We start from the raw sequence: 19,652 nt of genomic DNA, 5'->3' as shown, positions 1-19,652 counted from the left end.
CATCACAGGCCCTTGAGAGGGAACTTCAAGATAAGATCCCTGATCAACTGCTTGAACTTTTTAAAGTTAATATATTGATTCGCCTTTAAAAGGTTACGTTGGTGCCTGTTGTGCACAGAACAAGGAGGTAGAGCTGCACACAGACACCAGACTGTAAAGTTCAGGGAGAAATCTGGCCCTCTTGACAGCCCAAACAGACTAGAGCCAAAAGATTTATTGTGCTGTTAACGAGGACTCGGTTTCTAAACATTCTTACAGGTCTGAAGTCTGTGCTCTGAATGAAGTGCTATAAGCTAAACAGCGGCAGTATGACAGATTGATGACTTGCAGACAAGGGTTCAGCAGCATTTGTGTCCCCCTTTCCAATACACAAAAACAGCCCCAGGTTTCCTTCAATTTAAGAAATGCATGAACCACTCTCAAAAGGTTCTGGGAACATGTAGGCACATCTGGAATGGTACTTACCATTTCAAGCTTATTGCTGTAATGCTTCCTAGGTCCACAGGAAACCTGGGACAGCAGAAGGGCAAGAGGAAGTAGTGATGGTGGAACTAGATGTCATCAATGTAACGAGCAGAAGCTGCTAATGTCTTATATGTCCATCATCTTACATGTGCTATCATCACTTCAATGGGTCTAAAACTTCTAGAGTAACTCATCACTTTCGGCTACACATTCCAGCTCTATGAAAAAAGTCAGCATGGCTGAAAATCAAAAGCTGTCTTGTTTGGTCTTATAAACCTTTTAAAAAAGCTAATATTTGGCTATACACACTCAGCCTGGGCCACTAAGACATCATCCATTATAACTGCACCTATATTAATTTTTGCTAGCATGGATCCTCAAAGTTTGAGTACTTAAACACACTAATCTCTTCCTTAATTCTGGCATCACTGCTTGACTGTCTCCTTCTACATTCATGTGCAAAAAATAAAACAATTAAAAATTAAAAAAAAAAAAATCAAGAAAAGTTCCCCTAGTGACAGGTTTTATTAGAAGCCTGTGCCAGATTTGAAGACCTTAGGAAAGACCCAGGGAGGGTTGTAGTTTGGGATGGAAACTATGTTAAACTGTAGTTCTGTTTTCTAAAATGAATTCATTCCCAAATCAGGAAACACTAGTTTCAGTGGGATTGGTATGTTCCATACACTAAAAGCCAGTCATCTCCTCTCAATTCATCTATACTCATGCCTAGTCCATGATACCCTTCTTTTGTGTTCATCTGCACGACATGTAACCTTGTCCTTTGTACCTGCCATATCCTTCCTCAGTTAATCTAGCGTTCCCCCACCCCATAGATCATATCTATTCCACGTAACCTGTCAGCATTCATCTGTAGTAATAGGAATGCACCTGGTTTAAATCCTGCAGTCTGTCAAGATTCCATTTCTAGGTTGTTCAGAAATGTGTAAGCTCCTTGGGGGCAGTGGTTATGTCCTCTTCAGTGTCAGCACTCAGTAATGAAACAAGTCAATGACCACCTAAGACTCCACTGTCATGGTTATGCTACATACAATGACCACCCGGAACTGCTGTGATAGCCAGGATAGACCAGAAAGCTGCCTCATCCTTTCCCAGAAGCAAAGGCCCTCTTACTTTTGGGGTAAGGGAGAATTTTCTTGAGCTGTTAGCAGTATAGGGTCAAATTTTCAAACGTGTCTAAATAGTTTAGAAGCTTAAGCCTCATTTTTAAAAGTGGTTTAGGCCAAGTCACTTTGGCACTCTTTTACTTGTATATTTATAACAGCTGAGCAGCGCTGATTCCACCCAGTGGAGGGTAATCAGGCACACTACTCAATTCATGACAACCACCGAACAGTTCTATGACTCGCTGTGAAGGAAAGATGTACATGTCTGTTCCTGAGACTAATGTTTATACAACATCCACAGGAGGGCAACTCCAGTCAGTACATTCCTTGCACCAAGTGTGCTGAAGTGAATCAGATCACCACATGCATTTGGAAGTAGGACTCCCAACTGCTGGTACCTAGAAGGAAATCTAGGTATATCTATAGTTCAGATTGCACTAGTTTCTTAACTAGAACATGAGAGTCCAAACCTAACCTAACCTAAGCGACAGCTGCACTGGCAACCTGCCAAGAGTGCCAGGGCTCTGCAGCTAGCGTGCAGCACAATGGAGCAGGCTGTAGATGCCCTCATCTTTAAATAAGGCAGTGCAGCCCAGAGAATGGTTCCAAGTATGCAAGGCTCCACCTTAACCACAGCAGCCTGTGTGTATATTATAATTTACATATGTACACATACATATAAAGCAGAGACTGATGTTAAGTATCAAAAGCTAATGGATGTTCCAAGCAGCATAATTTTTGCCATCGATATATTAAACAGTGCAGAGTCAGTAATCTTTACAGATGGGTAGGATTAGTCTGATTGGAGTTCTTGGACTGCTGCTGTATTTTAGGAAGATCTCAGCTGATTTAGACAATCCTTGGGGCTCACTGATGTTACCACTGAATTGGGCAGACATTTCTTATTAGCGAAATGCTGCATCTCAATTCTTCCAGTGCACTGAGCTCTGCATGTCTATCCTAAAGCCTAGTATTTAAAAGATAGCAGCCTGAGCTATTCTGTGCCCTTTGTTCCTGAACATGAAAGCCATTCATTAGCCTCTGACTCTGCAGGGTGGCTAAATCCAAGCAAAATAACTTCAGCCATAATAATTGTATCATGGTAACATGCAGTCATTAAATAGCTTAGAGAGATTCCAGTATTTGCTTTCTCTACAAGGCCCAATTTTATATTTTATTTTTATTATTAACATGGCCAGTTGACAAACTGGATATTTATCCTCAGCAGACAACAAAGCTGTGGGTCTGACTGTTCTTACAACAAGTCTAGAGGAAGGAAAGGACAAAGGCTCGTGCTACCTCTAAACAACCCCAAACTGTGTCACACAGGTGGAAAAAGGAAGAAAAGATTTTGTAGAGAGGGTGAAAGTAGCTGTTTAGTCAGGTTCTTGCTTTGGCATAGTTTTATTCTGTGATTTATGTAATGGAGAGTGCAGAAAACAGACAGCATTCAACCCTAGCTATAACTCCAGCTTGCTGTCCAACAGCATATCGAACTTGTGGCCTGGTTCTCATCTCACAGAAATCCACCTACTTCTGGAGTTACTGCGCTGATATACACCTGCATAGGGAGGGATCCAACACATGCACAAAGGCCCCCCCGATCCAGTCATGTATCAGTGCAGAGACAGGGGCGAGTGCAGCTTGCACATATCCTGTTCTGGTGTGGTTAGGAAAGCGAGGAAATTCCCAGGGCCCCGGCCATCTTTCCTGCCCACCTATGGGGGACTTTCTGCAAGGGGAATCTGCACTTCCCAGGGGGCCTTCCGCAACAGGGTATTCTCCAGAGGGCTGTGCAGCTGCTTTTCTCTCCACAAATGGGACCAAAGTATTATATAAATTCTAAGTGTGCATATACAGATTATATGGAATTATTGAATTAACCTGTAGAGAAATTACAGAAAAATGTATAAAACTAACATGGAATGTGAAAACCAGGGTGCTTTATTCCCCACATCAGTTTAAATAAATCCATACTTGTAAAGTGTGCTAATGATCAGAAAAGTGACTCTCAAAAGGCATCTTCATACTTACCTCTTACTCTGCTTCCTGAGTGTGTTCAGAAGTCATGACAACATTTTTTACTACCTGCAGAGGCCCGCTTAGCTAAGCATGTGCTGTCTGGGCTCTATTCTGCACCGTCTGTCATCCATCTAACTTAGTTAACCAAGTTCCAATTGCAGAATCTTTATTATTGGTGACAGTGCATAAACCCAACTTGACTTTCAGATCCTCAGTTGAATTTGCAGTGGTGGTAATTAAACACTCTTTACTTGCAAACAGAATCATGTGTGATCTGGAATCACTAACACACACACACACACACAGAACCCAAAGACATTTTTGCACAGTTACTTTCCAGACCAAAACCTCTAAATCCTTCTACCCCTCACACACAGCTTAGATTAGAATGACTTGTCACTGGGTGTCACTGTTGGTTCACAGAAAAATAGCTCCATACACAGACCTGGCAGAAAAGAAATGGCTCTCTTGTAAGAGGAATGAAGGAGAAGCTGCAATTTGTGTATTTGGTACATCCCTAATTTTGGCTCCTGTCATGTCAGGCAGTTAACTCAGATGATGTGCCATGCTCCAAATCTTTACCATCTGCTGCTCGTTAGCTGACAGAAAGGCAGCAACATGCAATCCCTCTACTAGCTGTTGCTCATTAGCTGACAAAAGCCATTTTCAATGTTCACATTTTATTAGATTTTAGAAAGAACAAAATCTTAAACAAAAAGAACAAAGGGAAAAAGGGACAGGAAATACAGATTCCAGAACAAATTATGGTTTTGGAAAAAATGGCACTGCTACTGATAATTCTGGCTCCAGAGTGCTGGGCACATGCAGGCTTGCGGGTAAGTGTGTGTGCAACCACTTGAAGGACTGTACCCTGGTTCCACAGAATTTAACTGCAAGGCTCCCATTGACAGCAGTGGGACATGGATTTGGCCCTAAAATAAAATCTCCATTGAAATAGAATCAACATTAGGGGTTTCCATTGTATCTATCTCCAAATAGTCTAGAATAAATGAACATCTTTCTAACCTTTTTTTTTTCCTCCTTAGGTTCCATTTGTTTTCGGGCAACTCCCCAGCTTTTCCACACCCCCAAACCCTCCAATATATACTTATGGATCCTATTTGTGCATGAGGTGAACAGTGTCAGACTGACAATCCCAGAGACTGAAGCCCTCTGTTTATACTCAGAACACCTGCAGCGAGCACACAAGCAACGCACTCTGCTAACGTGGCCAGAGAGGACTTTGGGAGCCACAGAGGTAACAGCCCCAAGCTCCCGCAGCTCATCCTAGGTTTTGAGATTCTGTACTTCACAGAAGTAATCTCAGCTAACCATTATGAAGCGTATGTGGGTCTGAAAACAACCTGGAGGATGCTACCCCTGTTATTGGTTTTACATGTTTGTTATGGCAATTTTCCTTTGAAAATCACCATCTTCCTGCAAGTAAAGGAGTGGCCTAGTAGCCTTGCAAAATAAACTGCAGGGGATTCTCCACCATCGGGGGAAGAGGAGGAGAAGGAGGGAGACTGATCTTCAACTGCTCGGGCAGCCACGGATGCTAAGGGTCATTGCAAACCCCTTTCCTGGCTAACAGCCTGCAGTTCAGCCAATGACTAATGAAAAGCTAGTGAGATGTCTGGTCACAAGGAGCAGCAGCTTAGCAATAAGAGACAACATGACCTAGTGCAGTGTTTCTCAATGACTGCTCTGTGGACCAGTGCTGGTCCCTGAAACCTCCCTGACACAGTTTAGGAAGGCAGCAAGCCGGTCCCTTGTATCAAAAAGGTTGAGAAACACTGATCTAGTGAACTAAGTATGAGACCCAAGTTCTGACAAGGTTTCCCCCTGTAGGTGAATTGCTTCATATTACTGACTCTCCCTCAGTTTCTCCACCTGTTAAATGAGATAATATCCTCCTCCCTCATAGAAGTGCTGTGACAATGACTTATTCCATATGTGCTAAATATAATCACCGACATAACAGAGGACCACAGAATGATCACAGCCGAGGCCAGCGAGGACTGAAGGAAGAGAGCAAGAAACAATTAGACATGGCGAAGGGCTGGGCTGCACAGGATGGGTTGAAGGGGAAAGAATGAACAGAAAGGTGCTGCTTTTTAGAGGAGAGGGAACAAAAAGGGAAACCTTAGGCAGAAATGTGGAAAGTGATCTGATTAACAGAGGAGGTCACACATGGCAGGAGAGAGAAAAGGGACTAAAGAAATGGAAGGAGGGAGCAAGGCATGTAAATTTTAGCTTGCTGATTCAGTTTTTTTGTCCCCCTTTTAATTTTTACTTCTTTGGCAGATGGCTAATAATTCAGTACATTCATGGGAACATGGACGTTATGGAATATTCTGAACTACATTATTATAAAGTTGTTGGTTACTCTGGGTTCTATAGTTAACTAGTCAAAGAAAAAGAATAAAGAGACCCTAGAATTTATCAGCATGTAAGCAAAACCATTTGGTGACCAGAGCCTAGCGTCCTTCAGAACTCTGACTGACTTGCTTGATGAACTTGTCTTCACTGCAGAGATAAGCTCAGAGAACAAGTGTTGCTCCAGCCCAACTCCCAACCTCTCTAGCTTAAGTTAAGCTTGATTTAAGCTTGAGCTAGCTGATCCATCTATTTAGTGCTGCTGCTGTTCTCCAGTGTGATCACTCTCCTTCAAACTACATTAGCTTTAAAAAGGCATTAATTCAAGCCCTGAGAGCATAGGTGCTGGAAGTAGGGGTACTGAGGGTGCTCCTGCACCCCCTGGCTTGAAGTGGTTTCCATTATATACAGGGTTTATAGTTTGGTTTAATGGCTCTCAACACCCCCACTATAAAAATTGTTCCAGAACCTCTGCCTGACAGCATGAGTAATACATTTAATGTTGGTGACTGTTCTTGAACCTCAGTACAAGCATCTGGGCTCTGCTTCTGCAGCAACAGAGGAGAGTGGTAAAGGCCCAAAAACATTTTCCTCATATCACATGTATTATGCTTTGGGGAATGATGCCAAAGTTATCTTGCTGACCCTCTGCTCCATAATCCTTAAGGTAGCTCTGACCAAAGCAGACAGTGATCACAGCAGACAGGAGTCAGTTATGTTTTTATGCCCTTCCCCAACCAAAATAAGCAGATTTTCAGGTCCACTCCAAAATGCTAAGACTGGCTCTTAAGAGGTTTCAACTCTGACCTGGAATACTGTCACCATCTCTAGAGTCAATGATGATAATTGAGGATTCAATTCTAATCCTCTCTGTCAAGAAAAGGGACCAAATCAGTGGCAATTAAGTTGGTATCCCCTGGGAACTGGCCTTTCTTCCAACCTACTGAAATATTTTGAAAATATGATAACACACACACACACCCCAGCTATCCTGTGGAATTTTCTGCCACATTATCATTAAGGTCAGGAGCTCAACAGGATCAGAACAGGAGTACATGCTTTTGGGGTAATAAGAACCACATACAGCTGTATTAAGATAGGATAAAAAAGGGAGGAACCCCTCATGCTTCAGAGAATAAGCCACTAATTGATGGCAGTTGGGAAGAAACTTCCCCTGTTGCCAGTTATTCCATAATTGTCCTCTCTGGGGTTTCTTGCACCTTTCTTTGAAGCATCTGGTATTGGCCATTGCTAGAGACAGAATAATTTACATGATGGACGATGGAACTGTTCTGATATGGTCATTTTTATACTTAAGATTTCATAATCCTAGGATTCTCATTCTCTCAGTTTTTTGGGCCCTCCATGATCCTGTCAAAGAACTCCCATCGGTCTGCCACTGGTCACAGGCTATGCCCACCATCTCCCCACCCTCCTTCTTTCATACAACCCTTTTGGGGTCCCATATCAGTACTGGCTGATAATCATGCACAACTGATCAAAGGCACTTCTTAGGCAACCCCAAGCAACAGATGATGTACTGCCTGCCCTGGGGGGGGGGGGGGGGAAAGAGAAAGAGACAGCAACTCTGTGTCAGATGTGAAAAGGTGTGATGCCTCTAACCCAGTAGAAGTGATGTGAGAGGTCTGCCCTCATTGCAGAGACAGCCATGGACACAGGAGGGGATTGTGGCTGGGCTGAGGTAAATAGCACATCTTGTGGGTAAATGATGGAGTCAGTTCTTTAGCGAGAATCTCTGCAGTTTGCACTGCGCTAGGAGCCACCAGACTAGGATAAGGAAAAACCCTGCTCCCCTAAAGCTCTCTGGATATGTCACCTGACCCGCTTTTGTGAAGGTCTATTTATTTGAATCCCTAAACCTATGAGTGTCTCCCTTCCGCTTTGACTTATGTGACCTGTCAACAGCAGGCCAGGGCAGCATATGAATTACTTGCTCTCCCAATCTCTCTTCTTCATGCTAATTTTACATTTATGCAAGAGATCAGGTAGAAGATAAAGGTGTGGGAAGATGGAAGAATGGTCTAATTACTTCTTTGTTTGGGCCAGGTTAAAGGGACACAGCCAAAAATCTTGGCTAATCCAATCAAACTGGATGGCCTTATTTAAATGAAAAGAGATCCAAAGGAGGACAGTTCTGCAGACATCCAAATGCACAGTGGCAGCATAACTTAGATCAGCGTGACTCACTCCCATCAGTCTGGAAAAAAAATGATTTTATGAACTTTGGTTTTGCAGCTATTTAAATTTTGTCATCTGTTACTGTGTTCATTATCACCTGCCTCACACTGGATCCAGCCAATTCTTCATAATGAGAGAGCATTTGAATGGAGATGGGATGAGGCACGTTTGGCTATTACCAATTCATGAACAAATGAATGGTAACTCCAGCCCAGTGCTCTTTCATTAGGAGTCTCTATATTTGCATCTGGGGGGAAATGACAGTTTTCAGGCAATAGATAGCAAAACCTCCTAGACCATGTCCTATAAATACTTAGGTTTTAAAAATGCCTTCTTTCAACCAGCTTTAAAATGCTGATTTTGGTATGGCAACCTGTGGGCTGGGAGCACTTGGAAGGTTGGTGTAGTATGGAGTGTCATGTCCCCCCAGTGACAACTCCTGCATTGCTAATTAAGGAGCATGCTAAGCTCAAAAGGGAATCCAAGCCACTCTGGTTCTACAGCAGAGCCCAGAGGCTCCAACCGAAATCAGGGCCCCATTGTGCTAGGTGCCGTAGAGTCACATGGGGCACGAACTATCTTACTAAGAGCTTAACACCTAAATCGCTAAGAGAAAGTATTATCTTCAATTTACAGGATGAGGAACTGAGGCCCAGTGCTGCACCTGAACCACAAAACGTGCTTAGGCAAAAGGATGCTGCAACTCAGGTCTGATGTTTTAGAAACACTAAGCCAGTAAGATTAGTGTGTATCATTTGAAGCTGCTTCTAGAGTTCAGTCTATCAGAGGGAGAAAAAATTAAGAATCACAGATGAAGCATGAGAGGGGTGTTCAGCAAATATCTGAAATAAGGTGGGGAGTTGAGGTGGTGAGATACAGGAACTATTCCAAATAGCAAGAGAGGCAGAGGAGAAGGCTCTGATCAGGCTAGTAGCAGGATGAAAAGGTACTGTAACAGTACATTATTTGTCACCAACAAAAGGCAAACAACAAGTCAGGCAGATGCTTCATCACTTGAAGAACATAGACCACAACACATGCAAATAATGCTATCTAACTGAGCCTCATGGTACAAAACATGTAAGATAATCACAGGGGTCACTCACGGCATTCCTTCTCGTCACTTTCATCGAAGCAGTCTGGCAGCCCATCACACTGCCAGGCCCCTGGGATACAGCGTCCGTTACTACACATGAAGTTTCCAGGAATGTTGCATTCATTTGTGAAGTTATTCCCAGGCAACAGCTGGCTCTCTGTAACAGAAGGGGGGAAAAAAACCAAACACCCAATATACAGGACCTGCTTTAACTTCACAAGGCATATTCTTGTGGTAGATAAAGAACACATGCCGAGCCAATGATAATACTGTCAGTCAATGATAGATTAAACACAGACAACGAACAGGCTACCCCTTCACAATGCTTCGAAAGGGGCTCACTATTTCCCCACATTCCAGCAGCACCATCTTCCCCTCCTCTCCCCTTACTCCCACCCAGTAGAGCAGGGTTAGCTTTAATCTTTCTCTTCCTTCCTAATATTTCCAGTCTAACAAGTTCATGAGACACAACACACTGGACTCCAAATCCCCATACCTTTGTCTGATCAGTATTGTGTCTGCAGAACATATTCCTACCACCTCGAAGCTAGGAGGCATGTTAGTTAATGAATATTAACCTTTCAATTCAGTTTTAAATACAGTGCTGATAGTCAAAATTAAAAGTGAGCTTTCTAATCTAGTCCCCTGGCAAACATCTGCTCACATGCTAGTAAGGCAGTTGGCACATTAAAGCAGTCTGCCAAGGAGAGGGGGTTCAGTACTAGAATGGCAGGAATGCTGAAGAGCAGGATAGAAGCATCTTGGAGAAGTTTAGCGCTACATTTAACCAGGCACTCTCACCAGTAATATCAGTCAAGCTCTTGCATTTTTATGCACTGAAGCTCACAAATGCAAACATCACAGAGAGAGCTAAACTCCAATGAATGAAGATGATATGGGGAGTATGCACATACCTTATTAGGAAAGTGGTTAGGTTGCAGGTCAAAAATGAAGATTTAGGGATAGGGTTCCCCCTCCCACACCCCAAGGGAAAGCCAAGTCCTCCAAAGCTGCATTTTAGGTCTGAAATGGAACAACAAGCGACAGTACAGGATGGGATATGGAGGATTTCCTTCTCTTCATCCCCGTCTTCCTCCCTACCCTGCCCCTCCTCAAGCTCCTTGCCCAGCCAGGCCCTGACTCTGTCCACCATCCCTACCTCACTTTCTCATTAAATCAGCCCTGGTCTACACTAGGAGTTTAGGTCGAATTTAGCAGTGTTAAATCGATGTAAACCTGCACCTGTCCACACGATGAAGACCTTTTTTTCGACTTAAAGGGCTCTTAAAATCAGTTACTTTAATCCACCTCTGACAAGGGGATTAGTGCTTAAATCGGCCTTGCCGGGTCAAATTTGGGGTACTGTGGACACAATTAGATGATATTGGCCTCCGGGAGCTATCCCAGAGTGCTCTATGGTGACCGCTCTGGACAGCGCTCTCAACTCAGCTGCACTGGCCAGGTAGACAGGAAAAGGCCCGTGAACTTTTGAATTTCAATTTCCTGTTTGCATGGTCACCTGCAGCTTGCCACGCTGCCCAGAGCTCATCAGCAGAGGTGACCATGATGGAGTCCCAGAATCGCAAAAGAGCTCCAGCATGTACCAAACAGGAGCTACGGGATCTGATCGCTGTATGGGGAGAGGAATCCGTGCTATCAGAACTCCGTTCCAGTTTTCGAAATGCCAAAATATTTGTGAAAATCTCCCAGGGCATGAAGGACAGAGGCCATAACAGGGACCCGAAGCAGTGCTGTGTGAAACTTAAGGAGCTGAGGCAAGCCTACCAGAAAACCAGAGAGGCAAACGGCCGCTCCGGGTCAGAGCCCCAAACATGCTGCTTCTATGATGAGCTGCATGCCATTTTAGGGGGTTCAGCCACCACTACCCCAGCAGTCTTGTTTGACTCCTTCAATGGAGATGGAGGCAACACGGAAGCAGGTTTTGGGGACGAGGAAAATGATGATGATGAGGTTGTAGATAGCTCACAGCAAGCAAGCGGAGAAACCGGTTTTCCCGACAGCCAGGAAATGTTTCTCACCCTGGACCTGGAGGCAGTACCCCCCAGACCCATCCAAGGCTGCCTCCCAGACCCGCCAGGCAGAGAAGGGACCTCTGGTGAGTGTACCTTTTAAAATACTATACATGGTTTAAAAGCAACCATGTTTAATGATTAATTTGCCCTGGCATTTGCAGCTCTCCTAGATGTACTCCCAAAGCCTTTGCAAAAAGGTTTCTGAGGAGGGCAGCCTTATTCCACCCACCATGGTAGGACACTTTACCACTCCAGGCCAGTAGCATGTACTCGGGAATCATTGTAGAACAAAACATTGCAGTGTATGTTTGCTGGCATTCAAACAACATCCGTTCTGTATCTCTCTGTGTCATCCTCAGGACAGTGATATCATTCATGGTCACCTGGTTGAAATAGGGTGCTTTTCTTAAGGGGACATGCAGAGGTGCCCGTTCCTGCTGGGCTGTTTGCCTGTGGCTGAACAGAAATATTCCCCACTGTTAGCCGGGGGGGGGGGGGGGGAGGCAAAATGTGACCTTGGAACGAAAGCACATGTGCTGTGTATGTAATGTAAACAGCAAGGTTTACCGTGAAAGAGTGTAGCCATTGTTCCATAAAATGTGTCTTTTTAAATACCACTGCCTCTTTTTTTTTTTCCTCCACCAGCTGCATGTGTTTCAGTGATCACAGGATCATCTCCTTCCCAGAGGCTAGCGAAGATTAGAAGGCGAAAAAACCGCACTCGTGATTAAATGTTCTCTGAGCTCATGCTGTCCTCCCACACTGACAGAGCACAGACGACTGCATGGAGGCAGACAATGTCAGAGTGCAGGAAAGCACAAAATGACCGGGAGGAGAGGTGGCGGGCTGAAGAGAGTAAGTGGCGGGCTGAAGAGAGGGCTGAAGCTCAAATGTGGCGGCAGCGTGATGAGAGGAGGCAGGATTCAATGCTGAGGCTGCTGGAGGATCAAACCAATATGCTCCAGCGTATGGTTGAGCTGCAGGAAAGGCAGCTGGAGCACAGACTGCCACTACAGCCCCTGTGTAACCAACCACCCTCCTCCCCAAGTTCCATAGCCTCCACACCCAGACGCCCAAGAATGCGGTGAGGGGGCCTCCGGCCACCCAGCCACTCCACCACAGAGGATTGCCCAAGCAACAGAAGGCTGGCATACAATAAGTTTTAAAGTTTTAAACTTTTAAAGTGCTGTGTGGCCTTGTCCTTCCCTCCTCCACCACCCCTCCTGGGCTACCTTGGCAGTTATCCCCCTATTTGTGTGATGAATTAATAAAGAATGCATGAATGTGAAGCAACAGTGACTTTATTGCCTCTGACAGCGGTGATCGAAGGGAGGTGGGGAGGGTGGTTAGCTTACAGGAAAGTAGAGTGAACCAAGGGGCGGGGGGTTTCATCATGGAGAAACAAAGAGAACTTTCACACCGTAGCCTGGCCAGTCGTGAAACTGGTTTTCAAAGCTTCTCTGATGCGTACCGCGCCCTCCTGTGCTCTTCTAACCGCCTGGTGTCTGGCTGCGCGTAACCAGCAGCCAGGCGATTTGCCTCAATCTCCCACCCTGCCATAAACGTCTCCCCCTTACTCTCACAAGATATTATGGAGCACACAGCAAGCAGTAATAACAGTGGGAATATTGTTTTTGCTGAGGTCTAACCGAGTCAGTAAACTGCACCAGTGCGCCTTTAAACGTCCAAATGCACATTCTACCACCATTCTGCACTTGCTCAGCCTGTAGTTGAACAGCTCCTGACTACTGTCCAGGCTGCCTGTGTACGGCTTCATGAGCCATGGCATTAAGGGGTAGGCTGGGTCCCCAAGGATAACTATAGGCATTTCAACCTCCCCAACAGTTATTTTCTGGTCTGGGAATAAAGTCCCTTCCTGCAGCTTTTGAAACAGACCAGAGTTCCTGAAGATGCGAGCGTCATGTACCTTTCCCGGCCATCCCACGTTGATGTTGGTGAAACGTCCCTTGTGATCCACCAGAGCTTGCAGTACTATCGAAAAGTACCCCTTGAGGTTTATGTACTCGCCGGCTTGGTGCTCCGGTGTCAAGATAGGGATATGGGTTCCGTCTATAGCCCCACCACAGTTAGGGAATCCCATTGCAGCAAAGCCATCCACTATGACCTGCACATTTCCCAGGATCACTACCCTTGATATCAGCAGATCTTTGATTGCGTGGGCTACTTGCATCACAGCAGCCCCCACAGTAGATTTGTCCACTCCAAATTGATTCCCGACTGACCGGTAGCTGTCTGGCATTGCAAGCTCCCACAGGGCTATCGCCACTCGCTTCTCAGTTGTGAGGGGTGCTCTCATCTTGGTATTCTTGTGCCTCAGGGCAGGGGAAAGCAAGTCACAAAGTTCCATAAAAGTGCCCTTACGCATGCAAAAGTTTCGCAACCACTGGGAATCGTCCCAGACCTGCAACACTATGCGGTCCCACTAGTCTGTGCTTGTTTCCCGAGCCCAGAATTGGCGTTCCACCACATGGACCTGGCCCATTAGCACCAGGATGCCCACGTTGCCACGGCCCCTGCTTTGAGAGAAGTCCGTGTCCATGTCCTCATCACTCACGTTACCGCGCTGACGTCACCTACTCGCCCGGTATCGCTTTGCCAGATTCTGGTGCTGCATATACTGCTAGATAATGCGTGTGGTGTTTAATGTGCTCCTAATTGCCAAAGTGATCTGAGCGGGCTCCATGCTTGCCGTGGTATGGCGTCTGCACAGAAAAAAGGCGCAGAATGATTGTCTGCCATTGCCCTGATGGAGGAAGGGGCAACTGACGACATGGCTTACAGGGAATTAAAATCAACAAAGGGGGTGGCTTTATGAGAAACTGAATGGCCCCCTCAACGATAGAGCTCAAAACCTCAAGGATAGAATTCAAAACTGGGTTTGGCAGGCCGTTGATTTCACAGAGGGAGGGAGGGAGGAGAAAATGAATACAAAACAAATCTGGTCTATTTCTTCTTTTGAGCCACTCCATCTATCTTTATACATCTTGCTGGCAGCAGACTGTGCAGTAGGACCGCTAGCCATCATCATCTCCTGGGTGCTCGGCAGAAGACGGTGCAGTATGACGACGAGCCATCATCTTCTGCTGGCTGGAGGTTAAGAGACAGTGCACTGCCGGTAGGACTCAATCACCACGAGATGAAACTTAAAAGGGAAATGACCTGGCTGAGTCACTCCCATGTTTGCCCAGGCACCCGATTAAAAGAGCACCCAGGACTACATCGATGACGGCTCCCAGTCATACTGCGCTGTCTGCTGCCAAAGGCAATAAACTGCTGCTGTGTAGCAATGCAGTACCACGTCTGCCAGCACACAGGAGACATACGGTGACTGTTTGCTGAGCGGGCTCAATGCTTGCCGTGGTATGGCATCTGCACAGGTAACTCAAGAAAAAAGGAGCAAAACGATTGTCTGCCCCTGCTTTCACGGAGGGAGGGAGGGAACGGGGGCCTGAGGATATGCCCAGGACCACCTGCGACAATGTTTCAGCCCCATCAGACATTGGGATCTCAACCCAGAATTCCAATGGGCAGCGGAGACTGCGGGAACTGTGGGATAGCTACCCACAGTGCAACACTCCGGAAGTCGACGCTTGCCTCGGTACTGTGGAAGCGCTCCGCCGAGTTAATGCACTTAATGCACTTAGAGCATTTTCTGTGGGGACACACACACTCGAATATATAAAACCGATTTCTAAAAAACCGACTTCTATAAATTCAACCTAATTTCATAGTGTAGACATACCCTCAGACTCTTCCAGAAATCCCTAGCATTTTTCCCTAATTTTATTCTTGCAAATGGCTAAGCTGTTTTTGTTGAAACTTCCCCCCACCAAAATTCAGCCTGCAGCAGACACCCGTTCAGCCTGAAGCGTTAAAGACTGGCAAAGTTATAAGCGACCGATAATCAGTCTTATAATTAGGGCCCTACCAAATTCACAGCTATGAAAAACGTGTCAAGGGCCATGAAATCTGGTCTCACCCCATGAAATCTGGTTTTTTGCATGTTTTTACGCTATACCATACAGATTTCACAGGGGAGACCAGCATTTCTCAAATTGGGGGCCCTGACCCAAAAAGGAGTTGCAAGGGTGGTGGATCACAAGATTATTTTAGGGGGGTTGCGGCATTGCTACCCTTACTTCTGCGCTGCTTTCAGACCTGGGCAGCTACAGAGCAGAGGCTGTTGGCCAAGCGCCCAGCTTTGAAGGCAACGCTCCACAAGCAGCAGCACGGAAGTAAGGGTGGCCATACCATGCCATGCCATCTTTACTTCTGAGCTGCTGTCAGCAGCAGCTCTCCAGCTGCCCAGCTCTGAAGGCAGCGCTGCTGTCAGCAGCAGCACAGAAGTAAGGGTAGCAGTATCGCAACCCCCCCCCCTTACAATAACCTCGTGACCCCCGCCCCACAACTCCTTTTTGGGTCAGGACCCCTACAATTACAACGCCATGAACTTTCAGATTGAAATAGCTGAAATCGTGACATTTATGATTTTTAAAATCCTATGACGTTTAAACTGACCAAAATGGACCGTGAATTTGGTAGGGCCCTACTTCTAATGGGACAGATTGGGCAGCTTTATCTACAGGCTCTGCTACGAGCTCTGTCTCCAGTGCTGTATATAAGAAGCAGCCGCCACTGAGAACAGGCCCAAGCAGACCACACAGCTGACAATGCCTTTTCTGTTTTTACCAGTTTCATCCGAACCTTCCATTTCATCCGAACTCCCTGCTTCCCGTTGCTTTCCTGTTCAAGTGAAACAGATTTAACTCTCCTCACCTCCCAGTGCAGAAATGCTGCTATTTAGTACATGCTGGAAAGAGTCCCCCAGCTCAGTGCCTGTTCACTCTAGCCTTGTCTTAACCAAGAAAAGCATCCATTTCTGACAGTGGCATGGGACAAGCCAATTCAACTCTGGTTCAGGTCTGAATAATTTGTTTTAAACAAGAATTTAACATGGTTTGTCCTGGGCTATCCTTCAGGGGAAAATTGTGTGTACCACCAGTTCGACTGCAGCTATTGCTGGCAACTGTTGCCAGCAACACACACATGACTAGGGCAGAGCCATAGAGCACTGTCATAGGCCTTGTCTACCCCGCCACTTACAGCGCTGAAATTCTCTTTGCTCAAGGGCATGAAAAAACACCCCCCTGAGCGATGCAAGTTTCAGCGCTGTAAAGTGGCAGTGTAGATAATGCTACAGCGCTGGGAGCTCCTGCCCTCATGGGGGTGGTTATATTACAGTGCTGGGAGAGCTTTCTCCCAGTGCTGGAGCCACGACTACACAGCCACGTTAAAGCGCTGCCAGACATACCCATAGACACAAAAAGTGTGGCACGCCTTAATCCAGTTCAAGTCATTTCTCTCATCACTGATCTGTATCTGCTTAGCAATAATGCAGAAGGTGAAAACAATCTGTCAATATTACAGCAACCCTCTATTAGCAAACAGCCGCCAACGTGCTAATATTACAAACACATATCCCTGCAACCAAAGAGAACCTATGACAATCATACCAACTAAGGTTTTCTTTAGCTAGGTAAAGAAATATGAAACAAGATAGCTGGAACTATTTTTCTCCTTGTGAAGGTACAGTTGATCGGTGTTCTCCCTAGATTTATTATACAGCATCAAGCAATTTAAGATTCAGCAGGATTTTTAAAATATACATTTTATAGAGAGGGCTCACCCTTGCAGGTCAGCACCGCATCAAGGGAACACTTTTTTGGTAGACAGTTGCTATTTAATTATAACAATGACAGGTATTTCTAAAGAGATCCTGGGATGGAAAGAGCAAAAACGTTTTACAGCTGTTAATCACTGTGAAGGGGTGTTATCCTCATTTCACAGAAGAGGAAATTAAGGCACAGAAACCTAGTCTACATTAGGATTTTCTGATCTGCCATTCCCAAAAGGTGCAGATCCATGGATGACAGCATCGGAGGAAGCTACAGAAACGTTTCATCTGTTTTTTGCCACCATGTCATCTAACTGTTCTCAAATCACACATGGAGCACGCCCATTTGAAATTAAAATCCTGGTGTAGACACAATCAGAGCAAGTGACTTGTCACAGGAAGTCTGTGGGAAAGCTAGGAACAGAACCCAGGTCTCCTGATTCCCAGACTTTTGCCTTGACCACAGACCCATCTTCCCTCTCTAAAGATCACAGAATTTCAGAGGAAGAAAGCTTGTCAGATGCATTTCCAACATACATGGCACAAAAAAGACAGTGGTCTTACAGACTCTGGAGCCCATTGAGGAGAGGGTCGAAAGCCCAACATCTGCTGCTAGTTTTATTTATATTTTTCCTGAAAATAAACTGGCCACGTTCCTCAGACTCATTTCAAAGCTACAACATAACTAAAAGAAAAGGAGTACTTGTGGCACCTTAGAGACTAACCAATTTATTTGAGCATAAGCTTTCGTGAGCTACAGATCACTTCATCGGATGCATACTGTGGAAAGTGTAGAAGATCTTCTTATATACACACAAAGCATGAAAAAAATACCTCCTCCCACCCCACTCTCCTGCTGGTAATAGCTTATCTAAAGTGATCACTCTCCTTACAATGTGTATGATAATCAAGGTGGGCCATTTCCAGCACAAATCCAGGGTTTAACAAGAACGTGGGGGGGGGGGGGAGGAAAAAACAAGGGGAAATAGGTTACCTTGCATAATGACTTAGCCACTCCCAGTCTCTATTCAAGCCTAAGTTAATTGTATCCAATTTGCAAATGAATTCCAATTCAACAGTTTCTCGCTGGAGTCTGGATTTGAAGTTCTTTTGTTGTAATATAGCAACTTTCATGTCTGTAATTGCGTGACCAGAGAGATTGAAGTGTTCTCCGACTGGTTTATGAATGATATCTGATTCTTATAATTCTTGACATCTGATTTGTGTCCATTTATTCTTTTACGTAGAGACTGTCCACATGACAGCATATATCACATTGGTGGATGTGCAGGTGAACGAGCCTCTGATAGCGTGACTGATGTTATTAGACCCTGTGATGGTGTCCCCTGAATAGATATGTGGGCACAGTTGGCCAGTCCTTGCCTACAGACAGCCCCCCAACCTGAAGCAAATACTCACCAGCAACCACATACCACACAACAGAACCACTAACCCAGGAACCTATCCTTGCAACAAAGCCCATTGCCAACTGTGCCCACATATCTATTCAGGGGACACATCACAGGGCCTAATAACATCAGCCACACTATCAGAGGCTCGTTCACCTGCACATCCACCAATGTGATATACGCCATCATGTGCCAGCAATGCCCCTCTACCATGTACATTGGTCAAACTGGACAGTCTCTACGTAAAAGAATAAATGGACACAAATCAGATGTCAAGAATTATAAGAATCAGATATCATTCATAAACCAGTCGGAGAACACTTCAATCTCTCTGGTCACGCAATTACAGACATGAAAGTTGCTATATTACAACAAAAGAACTTCAAATCCAGACTCCAGCGAGAAACTGTTGAATTGGAATTCATTTGCAAATTGGATACAATTAACTTAGGCTTGAATAGAGACTGGGAGTGGCTAAGTCATTATGCAAGGTAACCTATTTCCCCTTGTTTTTTCCTACCACCCCCACCCCTCCCCGACGTTCTTGTTAAACCCTGGATTTGTGCTGGAAATGGCCCACCTTGATTATCATACACATTGTAAGGAGAGTGATCACTTTAGATAAGCTATTACCAGCAGGAGAGTGGGGTGGGAGGAGGTATTTTTTTCATGCTTTGTGTGTATATAAAAAGATCTTCTACACTTTCCACAGTATGCATCCGATGAAGTGATCTGTAGCTCACGAAAGCTTATGCTCAAATAAATTGGTTAGTCTCTAAGGTGCCACAAGTACTCCTTTTCTTTTTGCGAATACAGACTAACACGGCTGTTACTCTGAAACATAACTAAAGGAAATCTCATTAAGAGAGAAACCTTTGAACATTCTTACAATCCCACTTTAACAAATAGACTATAATTGTCCTTTCCTGAATAGACTAGAACATTCTGAGAACATCCATCAAATCCCATCCATTGCCCAGTAAAATATTTATAGACTGTTCTATGGCACTCACTGAACTTATCCTCACAACCGCCCTTTCAGGAAGGGATGTATTACCAAAGGGGAAACGGAGATACGGAGGGATTCAGTTATTTGCCTAAAGTCATACAAGAGGTTTGTTGCAGGGGTAGGATTAGAACAGAGATCTCCTTAATTCCAGTCCAAAACCTAGACCACCAATCAATTGCTTTCTAAGATGGTCCTTATCAATTGCTAGAAAAGTCAGAGGT

The 19,652-nt window shown here is 45.1% G+C and overlaps 1 protein-coding gene across 4 annotated transcripts in view; it reads right to left on the bottom strand.

The window, feature by feature from the left end:
* LDLRAD3 (low density lipoprotein receptor class A domain containing 3) overlaps positions 1-19,652 on the bottom strand; it is a 181,485-nt gene that overhangs the window by 115,830 nt on the left and 46,003 nt on the right. For 2 of the 4 annotated variants that reach the window (XM_084631429.1, XM_084631430.1), the window contains exons 1-2: positions 10,200-10,284; positions 9,296-9,442 (exon numbers count right to left, since the gene is read on the bottom strand). In XM_084631429.1, coding sequence (XP_084487555.1) covers positions 9,296-9,383 — 88 coding nt within the window. In that variant the 5' untranslated portion in view covers positions 9,384-9,442; positions 10,200-10,284. Of the gene's footprint in view, positions 1-9,295; positions 9,443-10,199; positions 10,285-19,652 lie in introns of those variants that run through there. The other 2 variants (XM_084631427.1, XM_084631428.1) reach the window with 1 other exon arrangement.

Source organism: Lepidochelys olivacea (assembly GCF_965140295.1).
Source record: "Lepidochelys olivacea isolate rLepOli2 genome assembly, chromosome: 6".
NCBI lineage: Eukaryota > Metazoa > Chordata > Testudines > Cheloniidae > Lepidochelys > Lepidochelys olivacea.
Note: the sequence above shows the minus strand (reverse complement) of the source record. Positions and strands in the feature narration are given on the sequence as shown.